This window comes from Pteronotus mesoamericanus, unplaced genomic scaffold (assembly GCF_021234165.1).
Source record: "Pteronotus mesoamericanus isolate MK-2021 breed Mesoamerican mustached bat unplaced genomic scaffold, CSHL_Meso_final contig_101, whole genome shotgun sequence".
In the NCBI taxonomy this organism is placed as follows: Eukaryota; Metazoa; Chordata; class Mammalia; order Chiroptera; family Mormoopidae; genus Pteronotus; species Pteronotus mesoamericanus.
In genome coordinates, this window is record NW_026555001.1 from 4,439,620 (window position 1) to 4,462,164 (window position 22,545).

General features: G+C 36.7%; 1 protein-coding gene across 3 annotated transcripts in view; it reads right to left on the minus strand.

Moving 5' to 3' along the window:
* Nucleotides 1-22,545, minus strand: part of EML4 (EMAP like 4) — a 135,304-nt gene that overhangs the window by 14,566 nt on the left and 98,193 nt on the right. For all 3 annotated transcript variants that reach the window (XM_054567338.1, XM_054567330.1, XM_054567322.1), the window contains 6 exons: nucleotides 19,634-19,768; nucleotides 19,382-19,517; nucleotides 10,939-11,090; nucleotides 9,191-9,316; nucleotides 8,976-9,107; nucleotides 8,236-8,303 (listed from right to left, as the gene is read on the minus strand). In XM_054567338.1, the coding sequence (XP_054423313.1) occupies nucleotides 8,236-8,303; nucleotides 8,976-9,107; nucleotides 9,191-9,316; nucleotides 10,939-11,090; nucleotides 19,382-19,517; nucleotides 19,634-19,768 (749 nt within the window). The remainder of the gene's footprint in view (nucleotides 1-8,235; nucleotides 8,304-8,975; nucleotides 9,108-9,190; nucleotides 9,317-10,938; nucleotides 11,091-19,381; nucleotides 19,518-19,633; nucleotides 19,769-22,545) is intronic.

Sequence of the window (22,545 nt, forward strand, 5' to 3'; positions counted from 1 at the left end):
CCCCACCCTGTATAGTAGAGGAACTCTAATTAGGAATATGAATGGTAGCAGACATTGAAAAAGCTTTAGGGAGAATGGGATGTAGGATATGGGTTGAGCTGAACCCTGAGGGAAAGAAGTGCCGCAGTTCGGGCGGGAGGAGGGAAAGCTGGAGAGCTCTGGGGGTGGGAGGGAGCATGCAGCGTTAAGGTGGGAGAGGAAAGCAGAGGGCTGTTCCTTTGGAACCAGCAGGGGGCAATATGCCTCTCCAATACTCCCAATGCTTGCATGTGGAAATTAAATTCAGGACAGTTTTTCACTCACATTTACAGGCAAAGTCAAAATATAAAAAAGCCTCTTGAGAGAGAAACTGATGACTTAAATCCAACTACATAAAAAGTGACTCTTATCAGGCCTTTTCTGAGAACACCTGAAGGAATAAATGGTGTTTCAGAAGAGCCTGGTGAGATATGGGGTATAGAGAAAAGACTGGGAACTAAGGACGCACAACCTAGACCAGATAAGACAGAGGAGGGAGGTTACAGGCCGTATGCACAGCTGGTTGCAGGGGTGCAGATTTGAGAACTGCCTGGTTCAGAACAGCAGGCACTGAAAAATATTTGTAAGATGAATAAATCAAATAATATAAAATAAATCTTGAAACTGACAAAACCCAAGTTTTAGCAAGATTTACTTAGTAGTAGTGCAGTGTGCAGGAAGAATGGTTAGGGTGGAGAAAATGGGAGAAGACTAGAAAAATAAAATATCTTAATCTCATAGAACAGGATGGGACAAGAGCAGCACGCTTTGTTTTTAATTACTCAGATGGGAAAAATTCCACCGGTGTAATATAAACACTGCAGATCTGCATTTATTATGCCAGTAAGAGAAATCATACTAGAAAGCATGTTTAGTGATGTTACTTCATATGCTTTAGTGTATTCAAGGTAGGAGATGAAGACTGAAAGATCTCAACGGTTTACCTATCAATGCAATCCTCTGTAGACACATTTGTAAATGAATTTTAGTAACTTGTGAGCTATGAATTGAAACCTCTAGGTAGTTAACTGAATAAATAAATTCTGCCTTCTATCCAAGTAACAGAAATAGATTCTATTTGTGAGTACTTGAGTTTAAAAGCAGGAAACTGGCACTTTGAGGCCTATGCTATGTATTAACTGATCACTCCCATTTCAAAAGGTATATTAAGAAACACACTTTATTGCAACTGACAGTACTCATAGATTTGATAGGGGTTTCTTCCAAGAATGTATTTCATCAGTTGACTTTTATGGCTGCCACTGTGATGCTTCTCTAAGCCATGAACTGCCAAAGCTGCAGCCGAGAGAACTGTCCTTTCGGAGTAAGGGAACAAGATATTCCAACTCAGATTAAAGAGCTGCACCTAAGAACAACGAGACACGGAACCACCCTTATCACATCAACTGTGGCAAGGGTGGGGGTGGGAGGGATGGGGTGGGGTGGGGTGTGTGTGTGTGTGTGTGTGTGTGTGTTAAAAAGTACAAAAGGGCTGGAGTTTATATAATTGACAACAACTTGACCAGTCTGTCTGCAGTGATGAGGGAAGAATTTTAAAAATCTTTAATGGGCTTTAAAGGCCGGGTTAACAAGTTTGGATTCTATTTCTGAGGTATCAAGAAGACTTTAGAAGTGCTCCTCTCCTAAATTCAGTTTTCTGAATTTGCTCAGTTCATTCCTTTTGCTTAATATGAGCTCTTCACTGCCTCTTCAGGATCGAAGAACCCCATCAAGGCAGAGCCGATCCCACCTCCTGTGTGGAGTGCTCTGACAACTCAGGCTCCCAGGAATTTCTGGTGATCTCCGAGCATTGTTTATTCAGTCAAGTAATACTAAACTACTAATATAAGTTATTTATCCTTATTATCCTTTTATGTACATACATAATCTACTTGGGGTAGTGACCATGTCTCCTCTTATTTCTCTGTGCCTCTCACTGCACCTCACTTTACAAGTTGCAGGAGCTCAACAAGCATTTGAGGAATGACTCAGAACTGGAGTTGTAACAAGGCAGCACTCAGAGAAATTCATGCTGAAAGACACCACGCACCCTGGGAAATGAGCTCAGGAGTACCCGTGGGCCAAGTTAAGAAGCTCCAAATTAGAGACGGAAAAAGTATCCTTTCTAATTACAAGTCTTTTAATTATGTCAAAGAAGAAAGTCTCAACTAGCACTAATATAACTTTGACATCTCCCTTTTGAGCAGAAGGAGCATTTCTTATTCTAAGAAACTTTATAGTCAACAGTATCTGGCTAGGATTTGATAACGGTACTTTAGCTACATCACTGGCTTGCCAAGGTTCAGTTACCATCAAAATTGGTAAGTTCGGTTGGATTGTTTAAGTTTCTCCAGGTCTAGGGTCCTGTGATTCTGCATTGAAAACTAAGTTACATCCTTTATCTGCCCATGTGCCAGGCTCACTTTCCCAGCTTGCTTCCTTATCAAAGCTGTCTCTGTCACTGGAGACCAGAAACTTCAGGGCCTTCTTTGCAGTCAGTCACCTCTCTCAGTCTGCTCACCCCTCCCGGCCCTTTCCATCCACATATATATATAGAATGTTCTATATACTGCCTCAATTCTGTATATTTCTTTGTTTGAAACAATTCCCAACTTTAACGTTTGCTTTTTATTCTCCCCATCTTCAAGTCTATTGATTTCTCTAATTCTGGGTGCTTCACCTCCATTTACCAGCCTATAAAATAACTATCACAACAATCCCTTCCTTCAACATTATATGTCAGTTTGGAAATAAAACTAGATCCAGCCAAGACTGGAGTCAAGTTCTGTGCAAACAACTTGGAGAATCTGGTCTGTGTTGACAGAGACCTGACATCCTGATGGGACAGTACACAGATCTGTGGTTTCTCTGAGCTCTGCAGGTGGCATAAAGTTTAAGTGCCTTTTGAGAAACTGGTTTCAAAACACAGGAAAGGAAAAGATAATTAACGGGGGGTCTTAGAAAAATCAAGCAAAATGTATTTATACCAATAATTCAGAAATTATAAACTTTCAAGTGAGCAACAGTTTAGGTTAACACGTATTCTGAGCTTTATGAAGAATTTTAAATCCCCGTAAGAAACCCAAATTTAAAAACATGAGGGAATGTCATATTTGAAAATTTTGTGTAGTACACCTAGGTGTAATTTAATAATTAAATGACTTATAGTCATTGGTTCAATGAATCTAATATTTTGGTAACTAATGATTAATAATTACTGGTACATACTAATTTTTATTCATTTGTATACTTTAAGTCTTCATTTAAATTTAGGAGCTACCAGCCTTATTTAAAGTCCTTAGTGCCAGTATTATCCAAATATCAAAACCAGACAAAGACATCAAAAGAAAACTACAAATATCTCTTAAATAAATATAGATGCAAAAATCTTCACCAGGATACTAACAAACTGAATCAAGCAACATATAAAAAGACTTACAAATGATGACCAGGAATACAAGGATTTTCCTCAGGAATGCGAGGTTGATTTCACATCTGAAAGTCATTAATGTAATACTCCACAATACTCAAGGACAAAAACCATGCTATCTTAAGACCAGAAAAAGCACTTGACAAAATTGGACACCTTTTCATGACTAAAAATTCTCAACAAACTAAGAAAGGAAGGAGAATTCTTTAACATGATACAGGACATCTATGAAAAAGCTACAACTGATGTTATATTTAATGGTAAAAGGCTGAGTAACTTCCCTCTAACACAGAGCACAAAATATGTGGATGACTGCTCTTGCCACTTCTATTGATATTGTAACTGGAGGTCCTACATTACAAAAATTAGTCAAGAGAAAAAGCATTCAGATTGGAAAGGAAGAAAACTATCTTTATTTGCAGATTACAGGATTTTGTATGTAGAAAACCCTAAGGAATACACTAAAAACTATTAGAACTAAGAAATAAGTTCAGCCAAGTTGCAGGACCCAAGATCTACAATGAATATCCCAAAAATGTAACTGAAAAATAATTTCATTTTAAAGAGCATAAAGAGAAGTGAAATATTGTACTTAGGTATAAATTTAATAAATGTGCAAATCTGTACCTTATAAACAAAAAATATTTTTGAGAGAAACCAAAGATCTAAATAAATGGAAAAATACCTTCTGTTTATAAATTGAAAGACAATGTTAAGATAAGTTACATTCTCCCAAATTGATCTATAAAGGAAAAAAGTCACTATCAAAATGCTACCTTACTTCTTTGTAGAAAGTGACAAGCTAATCTTAAAATTCCTACAGAAATCCGAAAGAGCCTGAACTGCTACAACAACCTTGAAAATAACAAAGGTGGAGGACTCCCATGTCCTGGTTTCAAAACTTACTGCAAAGCCGCAATGATCAAGACTGTGGTTCCGGCACAAGGGTGAACATATAGAACGTGAGCAGAAATGACTGTCCAGATAGAAAACAATGCGTTTATGGTCGAATGATTTTTGACAAGGGTGTCAATGGTCATTCAATGGGGGAAAGAATAGTCCTTTCAACAAATGGTACTGTAACAACTGGATATCCACATACAAAAGTAAAGTTTTGGATACCTACTTCACACCATATACAACGATTAACTCAAGATGAATCAGAGGCTTGAAGGTAAGAGCAAAACCTACAAAATTTTTTAGAAGAAAACATAAAGTAAATCTTTATGACCAGAAGAGAAATAATAAATCGACTAATGAAAATTTAAAATTTCTGTGCCATCAAGAAAGTGAAAACACAACCCTTGGAATGAAAGAAAATATCTGAAAATCATATATCCGGATAAGGTATTGTGTCCAGAATGTAGAAAGAATTCTTACAACTCAGCAATAAAAAGATAAACCAATTAAAAGATGGGCACAGAATTTGAATAAACATTTCTTTAAAGAGGCGAATAAGCATGTGAAAAAGGTACTCCACACCATTAGCCATCAGAGAAATGCAAATCAACACCACAAGGGAAAAAGCACTTCACACCCACTAGGATGGGTATAATGACAAGTGCTGGTGAGGATGTGGAGAAATCAGAACTCTCCTACGTTGTTGGTGGAATTGTAGAATGGTTTAGCTGCTGTGGAAAATAATTCAGTAGGTCCTCAAAATGTGAAACAGAGTTTCACAAGATCCAACAACTCTAATCCTTGGTATATACTCAAGAAAGCTGAAAACACATGTCCACACAGAAACTTGTATATGAATGTTATTAGCACCATTATTCATTAAATCAAATGCCTATCAACTGATGGAACAGGTATATCTATACAATGGAATATTTTTGGCCACAAAAAGGAATGAAATACTTATACATGCTGTATAACATGGATGAACCCTGAAAACATTATGTTAAATATAAGAAGCTACAAAAGACATAGTCACAAAAAGACCATGTGTTATATGATTCTATTTATATGAAACGCCCAGAGCAGGCAAACCTATATATAGAGCCAGAAAAGCAGGTCAGTTGCCTAGGCAAGGAGGGTGTGGGTGGGGGCAATGATGGATGACCGCTAATGGGCACAGGGTCTCTTCTGGGCAGTGAAAATGCTCTGTAGTTAGCCTGAGATGATGGCTGCACACCCCTATGAACTTTCTAAAATTTCTTGAATTGTGTACTTTAAATGGATGAACTTTACAGTATATGAATTATATCTCAGTATAGCTGTTGAAAAAGAATCCTTACTATGGGAGGATTAGCATGTTGAAGAAGTACTACGTCCACTTAGGGCTATGCATTTCATTTTTTCCCCTTCAAAACTGTATTAGTAACACATTCATTTAAAATTGTATTTTTCTTTATCACTTTATTATTTTAATCACACACATGCATACTTCTTGATCATGAGAGAAAGGTTTCTAGCCACAGACATGAGACATCTTTAAACATTTTGCCAGTCACTTTTTCTGGATCATGCACAATTGGATGTGTGTTGCTTTATAGTTAAATTTTGTTTTCTTTGCCCTAAATGTGACTTTCTTTTTTAGGCTTCGGGTTAGTAATAATAATCTGAATGGCTACAGTACAGAATTTTCAGTTTTAGATAGAATAGCCAGGTATTCAAAGACCCAGTGTAAAAAATGAAAATAAATGAGAAAGTTCTCCAAGGATCAACAGAATCTAACCTTGTGAAATCAAACACAGGATCTATGTATAAAATTAACTTCAATAACTACATGTCCCCTAGATTCTAAATAACCCCCATCTCCACACTAGAAAGGACCAACCAGCCAGGACTTTTTATTTGGCTGTCGCCACTGCTCTCATTTGTAAGATGTCTTCTACTCCCAACTCCTGGTTTAACATTGGTTTGAGGCACCTAAAATAAGTGACTTCTTTTTAAGCTTGTTAATAATGACTTACAGCTACACAAATGTTAGAAAGTAATTTCAGTGAGTTTAAAGCAGGTCAGTTTTTCCTTAAAATTGGGGGCTCTGTAAGTATGTGTATATATTGTGCACGCGCGCGCACACATACGCACACACACACACCCCCCCCACGCCCCCACCCCACACCCCCATCCTATCAAGAGGCGTGTCTTTATTCAAATCCCTCTAGCTCTTATACACCATTCAATGTTTAACTCCTTTATATATATGGTAAGTGCTTTTAAAATGTCAGCTACGATATAACTTTCAAAGATAAACATTCCTTACAGTATTTCTAAGTAATGCTAAAAACACCATAAGCTTATCTCAAAGAGTAGTGGTGAAATGGTGGAAAGAGACAAGCTTTGGAACCATACAGAACCTGAGTTCAAATCCAAACTCAATCACAAGTGACTGAAACTCTATGGATCTTGGTTTCCTGTCTGTGCAAAGGAGAAATAAATAAATATTTTGTTGTGCTCTTGTGAAGATCTTAAGTAATACATAAAAATTAAGTACAAGGTCTGTCATCAGATACCTGATAAATGGGAACTCTTACTCTTATTATTTTATTGAGTTTAGCATTTGGGACATCTGTTCAGCTGCTCAAAAAACAGATCTGAAGTGAACTCCTTCACGGGTTTTCTGAAAACTAGTTCAGTGCAATAGCTCAGGTTGTTTCTCATGTGCTTGACTAATTTTTTGGGTACAATAGCAAATAATTTCCTACAAAGTGACCTGACATACATCTATTTAGTCCAAGTCTAAGTAATAATCTAGTACAGACATGTAATTGAAGAAATCTGAGATAGTAGAGCCATCTATACTTGCAAGTTACCACCAATCACTCCCCAAGCAGCCTAATTCTATAATTCAATTATTTCAGAACCACTGAAATTAGCATCTCTAGTTACGTAATACCCACATTTCAAAGTTTATCTTTAATAACCTATTTTTCTATGATTCTGAAAGACTTTCCAACACTGTTTCTAAGAAGCAATTTTAATGTTTTGACTTTCCAAAGGTGTTAATTTGTATCCAAAAGCCAAAAGGGAAAACTTGCTATTAAAAAAAAACTCTAAATGACTAAATTTAACTTGAATTAAATGATCTAGCTGATTTGAAATATTTATCATGTGAACAAAAATATTTATAAGTGTGTTCACAATAGTTTGACCTCATTCAGAATCTGCATTTCAAATTTTCTATGGGTTTAACTTTTGGAAATTAACTTCCTATTTTTCCTGCCTTTTTAAAAAAATTATTTGCAATGAGGGCTACTTACTAGCAGAGGCAATAAAAATGGCTCAAAATACAGATCATAAATATGTGTTACTTAACAACCTTGGAAAGGTTGCTGAGTACTAACATGTACTAATTCCTACCTTGGAAAAGTACTATATAAGGTCTGCAAAGTTAAGTAATTAATAAGAATTTCAGGAAATATACCTTCATTATCTATCTGTGTAGCATTCAAAAAGACTGGATGACAAAAGTTATAGCATAAACAACTTTACGATCAATCCTTCTCCACCACAGTTCTTAACATTTTCTAACCTAGTTTTATTTATTTTTTTATTCTGCCTCCATCCCTGACACACACTATAATGTGGGCTGCACAGGGGTAGAAATTTTTGTTTTGTATTCTCATGCAGCCTAAACACCCACAATAGTGTCTAACAAAGAGCTCAGTAGATAATTACTGATGACTGAGTGAGTAAATGTAACAGGTAAGAGCAACAAGCATATTAGTGTGCCATTTAAAAGATTAATTCCCCAGATCAGATTGACAACATTCCTGAACAATGGTTCAACATCCCACCACTTCAAATTACTCAACTCACATTTCCCTTAAAGACCCTACCTGCCTGAGTGCGTTCCTATGGCCACCACTGTGCCACTTGGATGAAAATCTGCACAGTGTCCTGGTTCCTAGAAGAGAGACAGACAGCTGTTGGGGAGTACATGAGAAAGTCTCCTTAGACCTATGTGAATAGTGGCAAAAACGTACTTGAAAATAACTTGTTTCCTATACACGTGGAATTCTAATGAACTCCCTTGTAGCCACATGGACACGAGAGGAAAAGAATTTGAGAGCAGGAAGGGATATGCTGGCAGAGTGGCGAAGGGAAAGGACAACCAGCTTGTGGCTAGGCAGTGAAATAATAAGGGTAACAACATTTGTACAGTTCTTTAGAGTCTGCAAAGAACATATGTATATCCTTTGGGCTAGAAAAGGTGGATACCGCAGTGGGTAGGGAGAAAATATAGGAGGAGGCTAACTCAAAAAGAAGACACAGTCTGTTAGTGAGCAGCACTTACTGAATCCAACTGCAACACCACCAGAGGCCCAAACATTTCTGTAACAATGCTCCATAAATATGTGAAATCTTGCTTTTACTACTGAAACTGATGGAAACATTGAGCTTTTGCACTAATTTGCTTCTTCAGAGTGGGTTCACATTGTACGTTGTGACTAAACACTCTCCCATTTACTGAACACTTCGTTTTGACCAATGGTGAGTCCTTTCTCCTTGCTGCTCCCAGCTGCTAGACTGGGGAGTGCCTGTGGGGAGGGTACAATCACATTCTGCTTTTACTCACATCCACAAGTCTGGTCCACTCCAGCCTATGTTCCGCTGAGTTCCACATGCACACTTGTCTATCCTGAGCACATGTCAAGAGCAAATCTTTGAAGGGATGTGTGGCAAGACCCCACAGCTCATCTGTATGACCCTGAAAATAAAATATACCTATTGTTATAAGAAACAAAGACTATCATAAAAAGTATTCAGTTAATGGTTAAAATCACAGTTTACCTGGACTTCTATTTGGAAGCCATCATTAAATGTTCCTCGTAAAATAAAATTTCGTGATGTGCCTACTAAAAATTGATCTGCTTTTCCTTCTGCTACAGCTCTGATTGTTCCATACTGATCAGGAACCTAAAAAAAAAAAAAAAAATTTTTTTTTTTTTTGCAATGTCACCATACACATACTAACATGCACTAATTACTATCTGAAGACTACATTTATAGCTGAAAGCTATTATGGGGTAATAAGCAACAGAATTCCAAATTTGAAAGTAACATGGTAATCTTATGCTAATAATAACTTGTTCAATTACAATTTATTACACAGAAGTTATAATGTATTAACATTCTTTGCTTCAGTTCATTTTAAATTTATATTTTATATGATTTTAAGAGTTAAGCGGTAGGAGGGGAGGAAAAGAAATTGGATTACATGAAGAATGAGGTCTAGTTCTGTTACTTACTAGTTATGTTATTTTGGGTGGGTCATTTAGCCTAAGACAAATTTCTTTATATGTAATATGGGAATTGTGAATACAGGTTCTACCTACTTGTGACTATTGTAAGGATCAAAATGTAAGTGCACTGCATGTGAAATTTCTCTGTAAACTAAAAAGCAGTATATTGTAAAGTGTTATAATTCATTAATAGAACTTCTTGGGAGATCAATCTTATTTAATCCACTACATGGTACACTCTCAGTGAATGTTATATTAATATAAGCCCAAAGGATGACTCTTTCTGAAATAATGCAATTCTTTCTTCTTTATGCAACGGGATCCAAAATTACTCCTAAAAGTACAAAGTACTGAATTCTAAGAGTAATCCAAAGTTATGGTAGAAATGGTAAAGGGATGATGAACCAGATGGTACAGCTTTAGATTACAGAGGGTATGAATTATCTGTGAAGAAACAGCATGAACTTAAGGCTGACACAGAGCAATTCTTATCTTTTTAGAAATAAAACTCAACAGCAATACTATCAGGATCCCCCCCCCCTTTTTTTTTTTTAAAGATTTTGTCTGAAAACATGTTATGTGTAGAAAACACTAAGCGTAAGTTCAAAATTTAAGTCACCGAAAGAGAGAGGCAATATTAAACTCTTGAGATTTGCTCTTGCTTTGAGCATTATTGATCTAGAATACAATTCTTAACTGTTTCACTTCCTGAAGCCTCAATTCAACTGGCAAACTTTCACTGACCATGCAATACCTGTCAGGTTTTACAGATACACTTGGGTCTATGCCATGAAGCAGAGACATAAAAAAAAAAAATTAGTTATTATCATTAAGCCCACTGTTGGTTACTTTCAAGTTTTAAAATTAAACTGTTCATTTTGTATACCCTGCTTATTATTTTTGGATCAGCAAAAAAATAGTGTCAGGCCCTGGCTAGGTAGGTCAGTTGGTTAAGAGTGTTGTCCTGATACGCCAAGGCTGCAGGCTTGATCTGTGGTCAGGGCACAAAGCAGAGGCAACCAATAAATGCATAAACAAGTGGAACAAATCAACTTTTTTCCTCTCTTAAAAAAACAAACAAACTCAGAAATAAACTAGTTATTCTGCTCACTCTTTTTTTTTTATTCTTTCAAATTATTTTGTTTAATGATCAGTCTCTTTTTTTTCTTTTCTTTTTGAGGGAATAAGAGGCCAAGGATGTGCACTAATTTCCCAGAAAAGTATAAGTTGTCTTCATGTAAGACAGAAAACATTAGAGGATTTAGTATTTTACAGGTTTTATTTTCCCACCCTTACCTCAATTTCTCTTTCAGCATTCAGATCATGATCCCACAGAATTATTTTTCTGTCTTTTCCTCCTCCAGTTAGTAACATCCCATTTCTCATCTGACAAAGTGTGAACACACTGCCGTCATGAGCTTTGATTTGTTTGCTGATCTGATAAACACCTGATGAGGAAAAAAAATAAAAACACGAGTGATAACACTGCCCATCAAATTTAGTGGCTTTCTGGAGGGAAACATGAGCAGAACTACAGGTGCTCCTTGACTTAAATGGGGTTACATCCCGATAAACCCACTGTAAGTTGAAAATGCATTTAATATGCCTAACCTACCACACCATCATAGCTTAGCCTAGCCAGTCTCTACTGAAAGGCATGTTGTTTTTACACCACTGTAAAACTGAAAAAACTAAGTCAAATCATAGTAAGCTGGGGACCATTTGTATAGAGCAAATAATCAGAACTGTCTGACTCAACAATCAAAAACCTATTTTCAGCAAGTTGTACAAGGCTAGTAGTGAAGCTTAATGCAATCTTTTGCATTTTTATCAGTAGTTACTCTAAAAATATTTCAAAATACATTCTTACAAAAGGGTAAATTAAAGTAGTAGTAATTACATAGACAACAGAAGATACTCAAAACGTTATAATCCCTTATAATCATCTTACATAGTAGTTAGGGCAGTCTTAGAATTCTGTTTTTAGAGCTGAGGACACAGGGTTATAGGTATAAAAGTGTCTTAACCTACTACACAGTTTGCTAGTGACAAAGCTGTGAACAGGGCTCAAGTCTCTTCTTCACTCAATGTTCCCTTAAGTTTGCAAAAGAGCTTTCATTTCCCACTGAGGTAACAGTAGTAATATTTAATAATTAACAACCACTGGTGACCTACCTGCTCTGCCAAGGACTACCCCCTTTATTTGCTATGATACAGGGGACTGGGAATGGCACTGGAGGCTTGGAGCAGTGGTTTTTAACCCTTGTATTTTAAAAAACTGTATGAATGTGATAGTTGAACAACAGGCCAGCTTTCTTATATACTTAGAGTGCTTTACAAGTACCCAGGGGGGACAAGGCAGGTACATTAAAAATATTTTAAGTCCATGTGGAGATTCAAACACACACACAGAAAAAATATAATCAGATCCACTTTCTTAAAGGTGAAGAGAAGATTTTAGTACATAAACCCTTTTCTTTGTTATTTATCATGTCTTACTCAAAGAACCTTTATCTGGCTAGTGAGACTGGTAGAGCAAGAGTAAAGCTTTCTGGACATTAATTATCTTGCAGAATTAGTTACTAGGTTCAAAATGGGAAGGTAGAGCCTTGCTTAAATATGGCCAAAGTCAGTCAATAAATAAATCTTAGATCTTTTAGAAAAATAAAATAACAAGTCTAAAATTTGTTCAGTGGGGGAAATGGGTGAGGGTGGTCAGGTACATACTTCCCGTGATAAGTTCTGGGAGTCTAATGACCTTAGTTAAACAAATACTGCATTGTGTATCTGAAAGTTGCTGAGATAGATCTTAAAAGTTCTCATCACAGGAGGAAAAATTTCACCTCTGTGAGGTGATGGATATTAACTAAACTTGTGGTTAAATAATTGTTGTATACCTTAAAACTTATACAATGTTACATGTCAACTCTATCTCAATAAAGCTGAGGAAATGTTCATTTTCTGAAATGGCTCATCAACTGATGAAAGGATAAACAAAATGTGGCATGTCCACACCATGGAACATTATTCAGCCATAAAAAGAAATGAAGTATGATACATGCTATTAACATAGATGAACCTTGAAAACATTAAGGTTCAAATGAAAGAAGCCAGTCACAAAAGACCATACATTGTATGATTCCATTGGTATGAAATGTCCCAAATAGGCACATTCACAGAGAGCGAAAGTGGACAAATGGCTGTTAGGGGTTGAGGGGAGGGAGGAGTGCGAAGTGATTGCTACGGGGCACAGTGTTTCTTCTTGGGGTGATAAAATATTCTACAGCTAAATAGTGGCGACAGCTGCACAACTCTGTGAATATAGAAAAAAACCACTGAATTGTATATTTTAAAAGGGGGAATTTTTATATATCTCAAACTTGTTATTGAGATTGTTCACTTTGGCTCATCTTTTTATAATATTTGAGCTGACATTATATTTTAAAAATTAAAATTTGTAGGGCTTTGATATCCTAAAAAAAAAAAGCAGCAGCAGCAGCAGCAGCAGCAGCTATAGCTGACTAAAAATGACTCGGTGTGAGGGTGCCAGAGGTACAGATACGTAATGGATGGCTATGTCTGGTAGGGAGGAACGAAAAAGTTTGGCTGATTTTGAGTAAAGCTCGCCCAATTTAGCAGAACTCCAACAAACTCACTACTGAGATTGACTGCTTCAGCTTGTCCCAATATTCATCACTTAGAAATACTTTAAATGCCAAACAATATAATTGTGTCTAATACGACAGCCAGTTATCTATAATGTGTGACCAAGAGAGAAAGAACATCTGAGACGTGAATTTTCGGAGTACTGTTGGCTTTATTTGAGCATTTAAAGGAGGAGGGGGTATTATTTTCTCATGCATGGTTAGATTAACAAGGGCAGTCTTTCAAAGTACCATGTAAGAAATTACAAAAAACAGAGGTATGGAGGTTCACAGATCTCCATCAGAAGGGAGGAAAATGAAGTACAGTTTTTCCACTTTTAATTCAGTTTTCTGTGCTTTTAAACATGACAAAAAGCTTGTTAAACACTTCAGGTCTTCCCAGAACGATGGAATGTTAGCAAACAGAGTGTATGACTGAAGAACAAATGCTTCATGGAGCCTGTATTTCTGATATTTCAATTCAAGCCAAATAATGTTTGAGAAAGTGGCCAAGAAAAATAATTATGCTTAAATTTAAAAACCTATTATACCTCCAGGCATAATCATGGCCACATCTATCCAAGCTTAATTGCAAATTCCCCCTTTTCTCTCATCTCTAACAGAACAAAGCTTCCATAAAAAGCAAGTTTGCCTTGACTGCCAAATAAAGATGCTTGGAGGGCTTTCTGTGTCTGTTTAACTATAGAATCAAATGCCAGAGAGACTTTGAAATTTATGTTATATTCTTAGCAAGTGAGCAAATGGGCCCATGCTGATTATTTGGAGAGCAGGTAAAATGGTGGTGTGTTACTTAGTTCCTAAAAGGAACTTAGGTGTAAGAGTAATGAACACTTTTATGGTGTAGTAGACACAATCAACTTCCCCTCCCCCACTTAAAAATTATGTATTATTTAATATAAGAAAAATTGAACTATTTCACATATGTAGGAAATACCTAGTATTCCATAAGATATAAAAAAAAAATACTAATGCACACGGGCAGAGAAATGAATAGACAATGTAGTGTGTGTGTATACACATAGATAAACACACACACAACGGCATATAAAAGAAGGAAATTCTGCTCTTTCCATCAGCATAAGTAGTCCTTGAGGACATGATGTTCAGTGAAATAAAGACAGAGAAACACAAATACTATATGATCTCACTTACATGTGGAATCTAAGAAAACGAACTCATAGGAACAGAACAGACTGGCAGTTGCGAGAGGCCAGGGTAGGGGAAAGGGGTTAAAAGGTATGAACTTTCAGTTATGAGTAAGTTCTGAGATATAATGAACAGTGTGGTGACTAAAGTTAATAATACTGTACCATATATTTGAAAGTTCCTAAGAAAATAGATCTTAAAAGTTCTCATTACACACAAAAAAATTAACTACGTGAGGTGATGGATGTTAACTTATGTCATTTTGCAATATATTATCAAACCTTTATGTCGTACACCTTAAATATACAATATTATATGTAAATTATAGATCAATAAAACCGAGGAAAAAGGAATACACTAATTACTTTGAAGATTCCTGTTAATTCATATTTAAGGTATAGAAGCAAGAAAATATACAGGAGGGCTTATGAGGCACAGAACATAGTTCTGGCTTGTCTCTTATACTGGAGTAAAAGGATTAACTATGAAATTACTTATGCCATCCAAAAATGTCCCTTACTGAACATGATACCACAGTCTGCTCAAATTTTAGTTGGTAAGACCACAATGGGTGCAGAAATGTCCTATTAGGGAATATACAAACTGGATCAATTTATTGAATTATTGGCAAGACTTTTAAAATGGAAACTTTGAACTCTGTTGTGATCTGGGTTTACACATTTATTTCACTGTATGTACCAAATCCTTCCCAGCCATACCTACAGAACTGAAAACCCCAAATATATAAAGGGAGAAGCAACATTCTTATCAAATTTGCCTATAATACGGTCATTTTTGCAGCAAAGCACAACACAGTCTATTTCATGTCCCCAAGAGTTTACAAGATTAGATTTCCCATTTCCTGTGTTTGCATATGCAGATTTTTTTTCTAAAAAGACTTATTTATTTTTAGAAAGTGGGTAAGGGAGGAAGAGAGGGAGAGAAACAGCAATGTTTGGTTGCCTCTCACATGCCCCGCACTGGGGACCTGGCCTGCAACCCAGGCATGGGCCCTGACTGGGAATTGAACCAGCGACCCTTTGGTTCGCAGGCCAGTGCTCAATCCACTGAGCCACACCAGCTAGGGCACATAGAGATTTTTATTGCATGAATTTTTCAGACAAAAATCAAAAGAAAAACAATCTCTGAACCTATCCCTATCTCTCTCACCTTGACACATATTAAGTTAATAAAGGATACATTTATACCCAAACTCTGCTCTTTATCAGAGGATAACATGTCAAGAATTTAAGTCACAGTTTTGAAATACAATGTTATTGTGGGCATTTCAGATTTTGAAAAGTCAGAAAGATAGTTGGTAAATACTATTGTTCTAACCTTCCTCTCTAGTGAGATTCTTCAACCCACTGCCATCTTTGTCATATGTGAATTTTGAACCTAAACTCAATGAGACTATGAATGCATGGCTAATGCTTGAGGTCAGGGTCACTGGTAATAAAATTTACAGATTTTACAAAAACTTCTAAATATATTAATTCGACTGCAAAACTTAGAAATTCGGGTGAATGGATATAGAAAACACTTATGTAGGATATCTCCTAAAAAATAAACTATAAAAATCTTCAAAATCACCCTGGCTGATGTGGCTCAGTGGACTGAGTGCCAGCCTGTGAACCAGAGGGTCGCTGGTTCCATTACTGGTCAGGGCACATGCCTGGGTTTGTGGGCCAGGTCCCCAGTAGGGGGTGCGTGAGAGGCAACCACACACTGGTGTTACTCTCCCCTTCTTTTCTCCCTCCCGCCCCCTCTCTAAAAATAAATAAATAAAAATCTTTAAAAAAAGATTGAAAAAAAAAAAAACCCCAAACCCTTCCCTCTCATAAGATATCTATAATGCTATGTTCAAATTTCACAATTGAGTGAAAATAGTGCTTTAATCAGTACCACTCATCTTCTACACTGACTCCTAAAGGTAAGATTAAAGTCATTTCCTTAAGAAAATGTTTAACAAATAACTTTCAACAGTGAATAATGTATGCCAGACATTGTGTTAGTCCTGGGAATATCCGTCAGGAAAGTCAAACATGTATATTGGGTCTTTCTTTCTCAGCAGGGGACTAAGGATTCCCTTATTTGTAAATCACCCGTGATTTCCATGGTCTGATGTAAAGACTCCAGAGACAAAGCCAAGGATTACCCTATTTATTTGCTGAGACATAAGGAACAGTAGAGGGCACTGGGACAAAAGTAAGTACTTGGAGCAGTGGCTTCAACCAACTAGAGAAGTATTTTTTCTAAGTATATTTTATTGATTATGCTATTATAGTTGTCTCGATTTTCCCCCTTTGCTCCCCTCCACCCAGCACTCCCCTCTCCTCCTCAGGCAATCCTGATGCCACTACTCATGTCCATGGGCCATGAGCATTAAGTTCTCTGGCCACTCCATTTCCTGTACTGGACTTTACATCCCCATGACTATTCTGTGACCACCAGTTTGTACTTCTTAATCCCTCACCTCTTCACTCATCCCCCCAGCCCCACCCTTCCATCTAGCAACCATCAAAATGCTCTCTAAATCCATGACTCTGTCTCTTTCTTGTTTGCTTAGTTTTTTAGATTCAAATACGTAACTAAACTGCCTTTTTATTGTTCATAGTTTTGATCTTCTTTTTCTTAAATAAGTCTCCTCTAACATTTCATAAAATGATGGTTTGCTGATGATGAACTCCTTTAGTTTTTTCTTGTCTGGGAAGCTCTCTATCTGCTCTTCAATTCCAAATGATAGCTCTGCTGGGTAGAGCAATCTTGGCTGTAGGTCTCTGCTTTTCATGACGTTGGAATCCCTTCTACCCTGCAAAGTTTCTTTTGAGGAATAAGCTGACAGCCTTATGGAAACTCCCCTGTAGTTAACTGCTTTTCTCTTGTGGCTTTTAAGATTCTCTCTTTATCTTTAACCTTTGGGATTCTATAGTTATGATGTGTTTTGGAATGGGCCTCTTGGCATCCATCTTGTCTGGGACTTTGTGCTTCCTGGACTTGCATGACTATTTCCTTCACCAAATTAGGGAAGTTTTTTAAATTTTTTCAAGTAGATTTCTAATTTCTTGCTCTTTCTCTTTCCTTTCTGGCACCCCTACCTATAATGCCAATGTTGGCATGCTTGAAGTTATCCCAGAGGCTGCTTACACTATCCTCATTTTTTTTGGATTCTTTTTTCTTCTTCTTGCTCTGATTGGTTGGTTTTTGCTTCCTTATGTTCCAAATCATTGATCTGATTCTCAGCTTTACCCACTCTCCTGTTATTTCCCTGTATATTATTCTGTATAGCCTTCATTTCTGATTGGATCTTCTCTATGCTGTTGAGGTCCTCACTAAGTTCTTTGAGCATCCACATAACCAGTGTTTTGAACACTGCATCTGATAAACTGCTTATCTCCATTTTGTTTAGTTCTTTTCCTGGAGTTTTGATCTGTTCTTTCATTTGAGCCATGTTTCTTTGTCTCTTCATTTTTGGCAGCCTGTGCGTTTTCGAGCATTAGGTAGAGCTGCTATGACTCCCTATCTTAGTAGCACGGCCTAACATGGAAGGTATCCTGCAGGGTACAGTGGCATAGCCTCCCCTATCACCCAGGCTGGGTATTCAAGGTGCACCTTTTGTGTGGGCAGAGTACACCCTCCTCTTGTAGTTGAGCCTTGATTGCTGTTGGCAGGTCAATGGGAGGGATTTACCCAAGCCAGTCCGCTTCAAGGACTGGCTGTGACCACCGACCACCAACCTCTACCCTCTCCAGACAATCAGCTATGCAGGGGCAGGGTGGTGGTGCTCTGATGTGGTCTGTAAGTGTCCACTGGGTGTGCAGGCTCTGGGGTTTCCTGGGTGTTGCAGGCTAAGGTCAGCCCCCACACCTGTGTTCTGCCTGGGGCCACCGTGCATGAACTATAAAGCAATCTGAAATGGCTGCTACTTGTGCTGGGCTTGGAGATTCCCAGACGAAGCCAAGTTATGAATCTAGGCTGCTGCTGCTAGTGCTGGGCCTGGGATCAATTAGCAAAATATAATGGGATGGTGGGGGCTCAGTGAGGCTGGCTGTTGCTTGTTTGATAGGGTTTAGAAAGTTGTGAAGCATGAGCTGAGATAAGCCATTTGTATGGAAAAGTTGTGGTTAACAATTTGGGTGGGCCTGTAAATTATGTGGGACTATCTTATTATTATCATTTTTAAAATATCTAACTTCTATAATCCTTGCAGGTTTCTTTCTGGTCATCTAACTGTGGGATAGAGGATCCTTGATCCTTTACTCTTTACAGATCCTTTACAGAGCTCTTTACTCTTTCATGGTGACCTCAACCAGTCTTAAAGATTCGTGTGGATAACTGAGAAAATCTGTATCTTTAATCCCTACATGAATTTTCAATGGCTTAATATATACTAAACTCTTGAGAAGAATGATAAAACACAACTATTTTGAAAATCATATTTCATTCAAGTTGGCTATCTCTTTTTGCTGTTACTGCTTTTACATGACAGGTTTATTCACAATACCCTGAATACCTCACGTTCTAATCCATCTTTCTACTTTTGCTTACACTGTTTCCCTAAGCTGGGACCAAAGTTCCATTATCTTTGTAATCTTGTACATTCATTATGGATTAATCTTAAGTACCATTTCCTCTGTGAAGGCATCACAAAACTCAGAAAATCAGGGTGATTTGTCTGTTAATCTTTATACTGTTTAAATTAACATATATCTATATCATCTCTTTCTACTTATTTTGTATTAGGTTATATATGCTGAACTGAGTAAATATTTTAATTTTAAGAAAGATCATCATGAAGAAGCTTAAAAACATGAGGTATGTAACTGGTTCTCATGTTGTTTCGCTGAAGCTCTCTGGGTACAAGATGGGCCTGCAATAACAGTATGCGCCGATTAAAAAGGAATGACGTTAATATCAGAGTACTGTACCTTTAGGTCCTTTTCCAGGTGTGGGTTCTACAGTAGTTTTGCTCCATATAAGTAATACTCCACCAGAGTCTCCAGTCAGAACATCTCCATTCCCCAAAAATGCTAAACACTGCACAAATTTTGGTTTTTCATATTTCTACAAAGAAACAATGAGAATTTTCAGTTTTCCCCATGGCATGATAACTTCATGCTTATTCTCAACAATTAAAAAATTAAAGTTTTATAATGAATTTATGGCATCCTGATCCTTACCCCAAAAATTCCCTGTTTTCTTGTTAGTGAATTGCCACTCCAGGTCCAGAAAAAAATATGAGATTTACCACATGTTATTATGGTATTTGCATCTGTTGGATGGAACTCCACAGCCAAAACAACTTCATTTGTTGTCTGTGGAAAGAGAAATGAAGCCTTAGATGAATGTATATTCTTTTCTCCATCAAGTACCAATAATCAAAGATAGGAATACATTCTTAGGAAATGCCTTTTCTTCCAAGATCTATTTTCCTGAACATCTTTAACAATAAACTTTTATAATGATTTAAATGTGATATATTTATACTATTATACCATCTCTTATACTATTTATATAATAACTGTATTAAGACATTTATATGAATTAGTTTTAGGTTATTTCAGTTTCTGGCACATTTAGAGAAAAGTACACTAAAACTATCAAATGCAAGAGCAATATATATTTGTCTTAAAGACAGCAACAATTTGAGTTTTAAAAAAAGTCTTATCTTTCTTTGTACTATTATTATTGACTACTCATCATTCATTTAAGAAAATATTCCTGATACAGAAATTCATCCTTAGGCTTAAAACTATATAGAATGGTCACTACTGATTCATATAGAAATAAAAAATAAAAAACGAAAAGCTTTTATACCATTTCCTAAAATAAATAAATGAATAGATAGATAGACAAATAAATAAATAAATAAATAAATAAAACTAGAGTAAAAAAGGAAGAAAACAGGCATGGGAGTCTAAAGGAATGACAAGTAGTTTTTTTTTTCCACTGAAATTGCTGAATTGAGGATGATGAAAAACACTATTTTCCTATGTTCAGTACACCATATTAAATTCTTACTAAATTTGTTTTATGGTAAAAGCACCTATTCAAACTTAACAGTAAGGTGAAATCTATGTATTTGTATAGCTGTTTACTGGTGGATGGTGTTCGCCTGCAGGGCGATCCTTAATGTCCTTTTTTCGTTTAACTTAGCGAAGAACTTCATGTGTAATGAAGCATTTCTTCATTTGCAAACTAACATGGTAAACATGCTAATCTTATAAACAAAGTGAGTTAAATATAATACCTTTCATCTTCCTAGACTAATAAAATGACACTTGAAAGAATTGAGCTAATTAAAAAGTTTTCACCATGGCTCCAGTATTTCCGTAAATTTTACATTTCTACTACTAACAATTGAGCTCTACTGCCTTGTAGACACATAAATAAGACCATAACAATTTAATCTGAATGTTTCTTCGCCTTATCAGGTTATAGACAGTGCTTTTTCTTGTTATATAGTTTTCCACAATGTTTGGTATGGAACTATATATATGTTAATTAACAAAGCAAAAATTAATCATCTCTCTTCCAGGATGATGTTGCCTTTTAAAACTGGATTGAACAGTCCTTAGTTTTCACTTAAATAAAATGAAAACTATGTGGCAGTTCAATCTTATGCCAAACTGATTAATCAAGGATTATAAAATTAACTATAAATATTCCCAGTATACAAACATATAATGCTAGTGAAAAAGATATTCAAGACACAAACTGAAGTGATCTATGAAATTAAGTCACTTTGGGTATGAGTGTAGCCTTATAGAATATTTTAACTTTTTATTGGTGTATATTATCTAGGAAAACTCGCAAATCCTAAGTATGTAGCTTGATAAATTTTCACAAATTGACACATCTCTGCATAGCATCTGGAACGAAAGAGAACATTACTAACATCTCAGAAACACCTCAGATCCCTTTTCTAGTCATTATTCCCTCCCCCCTGCTCAAGCAACCATGATCCTCATTTGTAAGCCCACAGATTAGCTTTGTATGTTTTATGTAAAAAGAACCCACAAAAATCATGCTAGGATTTTGACTATGTTGAACAATATCAATCAATATGCAGAAAAGTAACATCTTGACAATATTGTCTTCTGTTTTTATTGCATATTTCTCCATTTATTTGGGTCGTCTTTTAACTTCTGCCAATAAGGTTTTGAAGCTGCCTTACTGAATTTTAAACTCACATAAATTAACATGTATCAACTCTCCAATCCTTGTGACTTAAGCAAGGATAGAGCTCATCTACAGAATAGAATAAGGTCGCTACACAGTGAGAAGCTAAGAGGAGAGACAGGGAATCAGTGACCCACCCCCTGAATCAAGTCATTCCTAAGGCAAAATCCTCCTATGACCTTTACTAGAGGGGTTTTTTTCCTTCCTTAAAACACTAACCAATAAATTATCTTTAGGACAGCTTTACTTCTTTTGCAGTCACTTCCACTGGAAAGAGTTCTAATACAGACATTTGAAATAGTGTTTAGAGAACTTGCTACACGGTTGGGTATGAGAAGTAAGGGGGACAAGGAGTCATCTCCATCTTGGGCAACCAAGTGCAATGTGGTGTTAATCACTGAGAGGTGAAATTGCTTGGGATCTAAGAAAGATGATTAGTCTATGGCCATACCACCTTGAACATGCCCAATTTCATCTGATCTCAGAAGCTAAGCAAGGTCAGGCCTGGCTAGTACTTGTATGGGAGAAAGATGATTAGCACACATTTGGCTATGTTGATTTTGACTTTGGAATAAGACATTCAAATAAAGAAGCCTGGCAAGCAAGAAGAAACGTAGGTTTAAATCTGTGAGAGACATCTGAGCTGCAAGTAAATGATGTGGGACACAGCAGATAGTAACTAAGGCCATGGCAGCAGTACATGATGTCTGTGGAGGACGTAAGATATTAACTCTGAGTAACGCCAACATTGACGGTCCCGGAGAGGAGATCAAGGAATGGCCAGTAGGAGGAAAACCACAAGGCTTCACCTGGTAACCTTTACTACAAAGGATCAGAATCACATACTGCACTTTGATGTAACTTCCCTATGTTTCACTGATAAATTATTCTGAATGATGGCTGAAACACT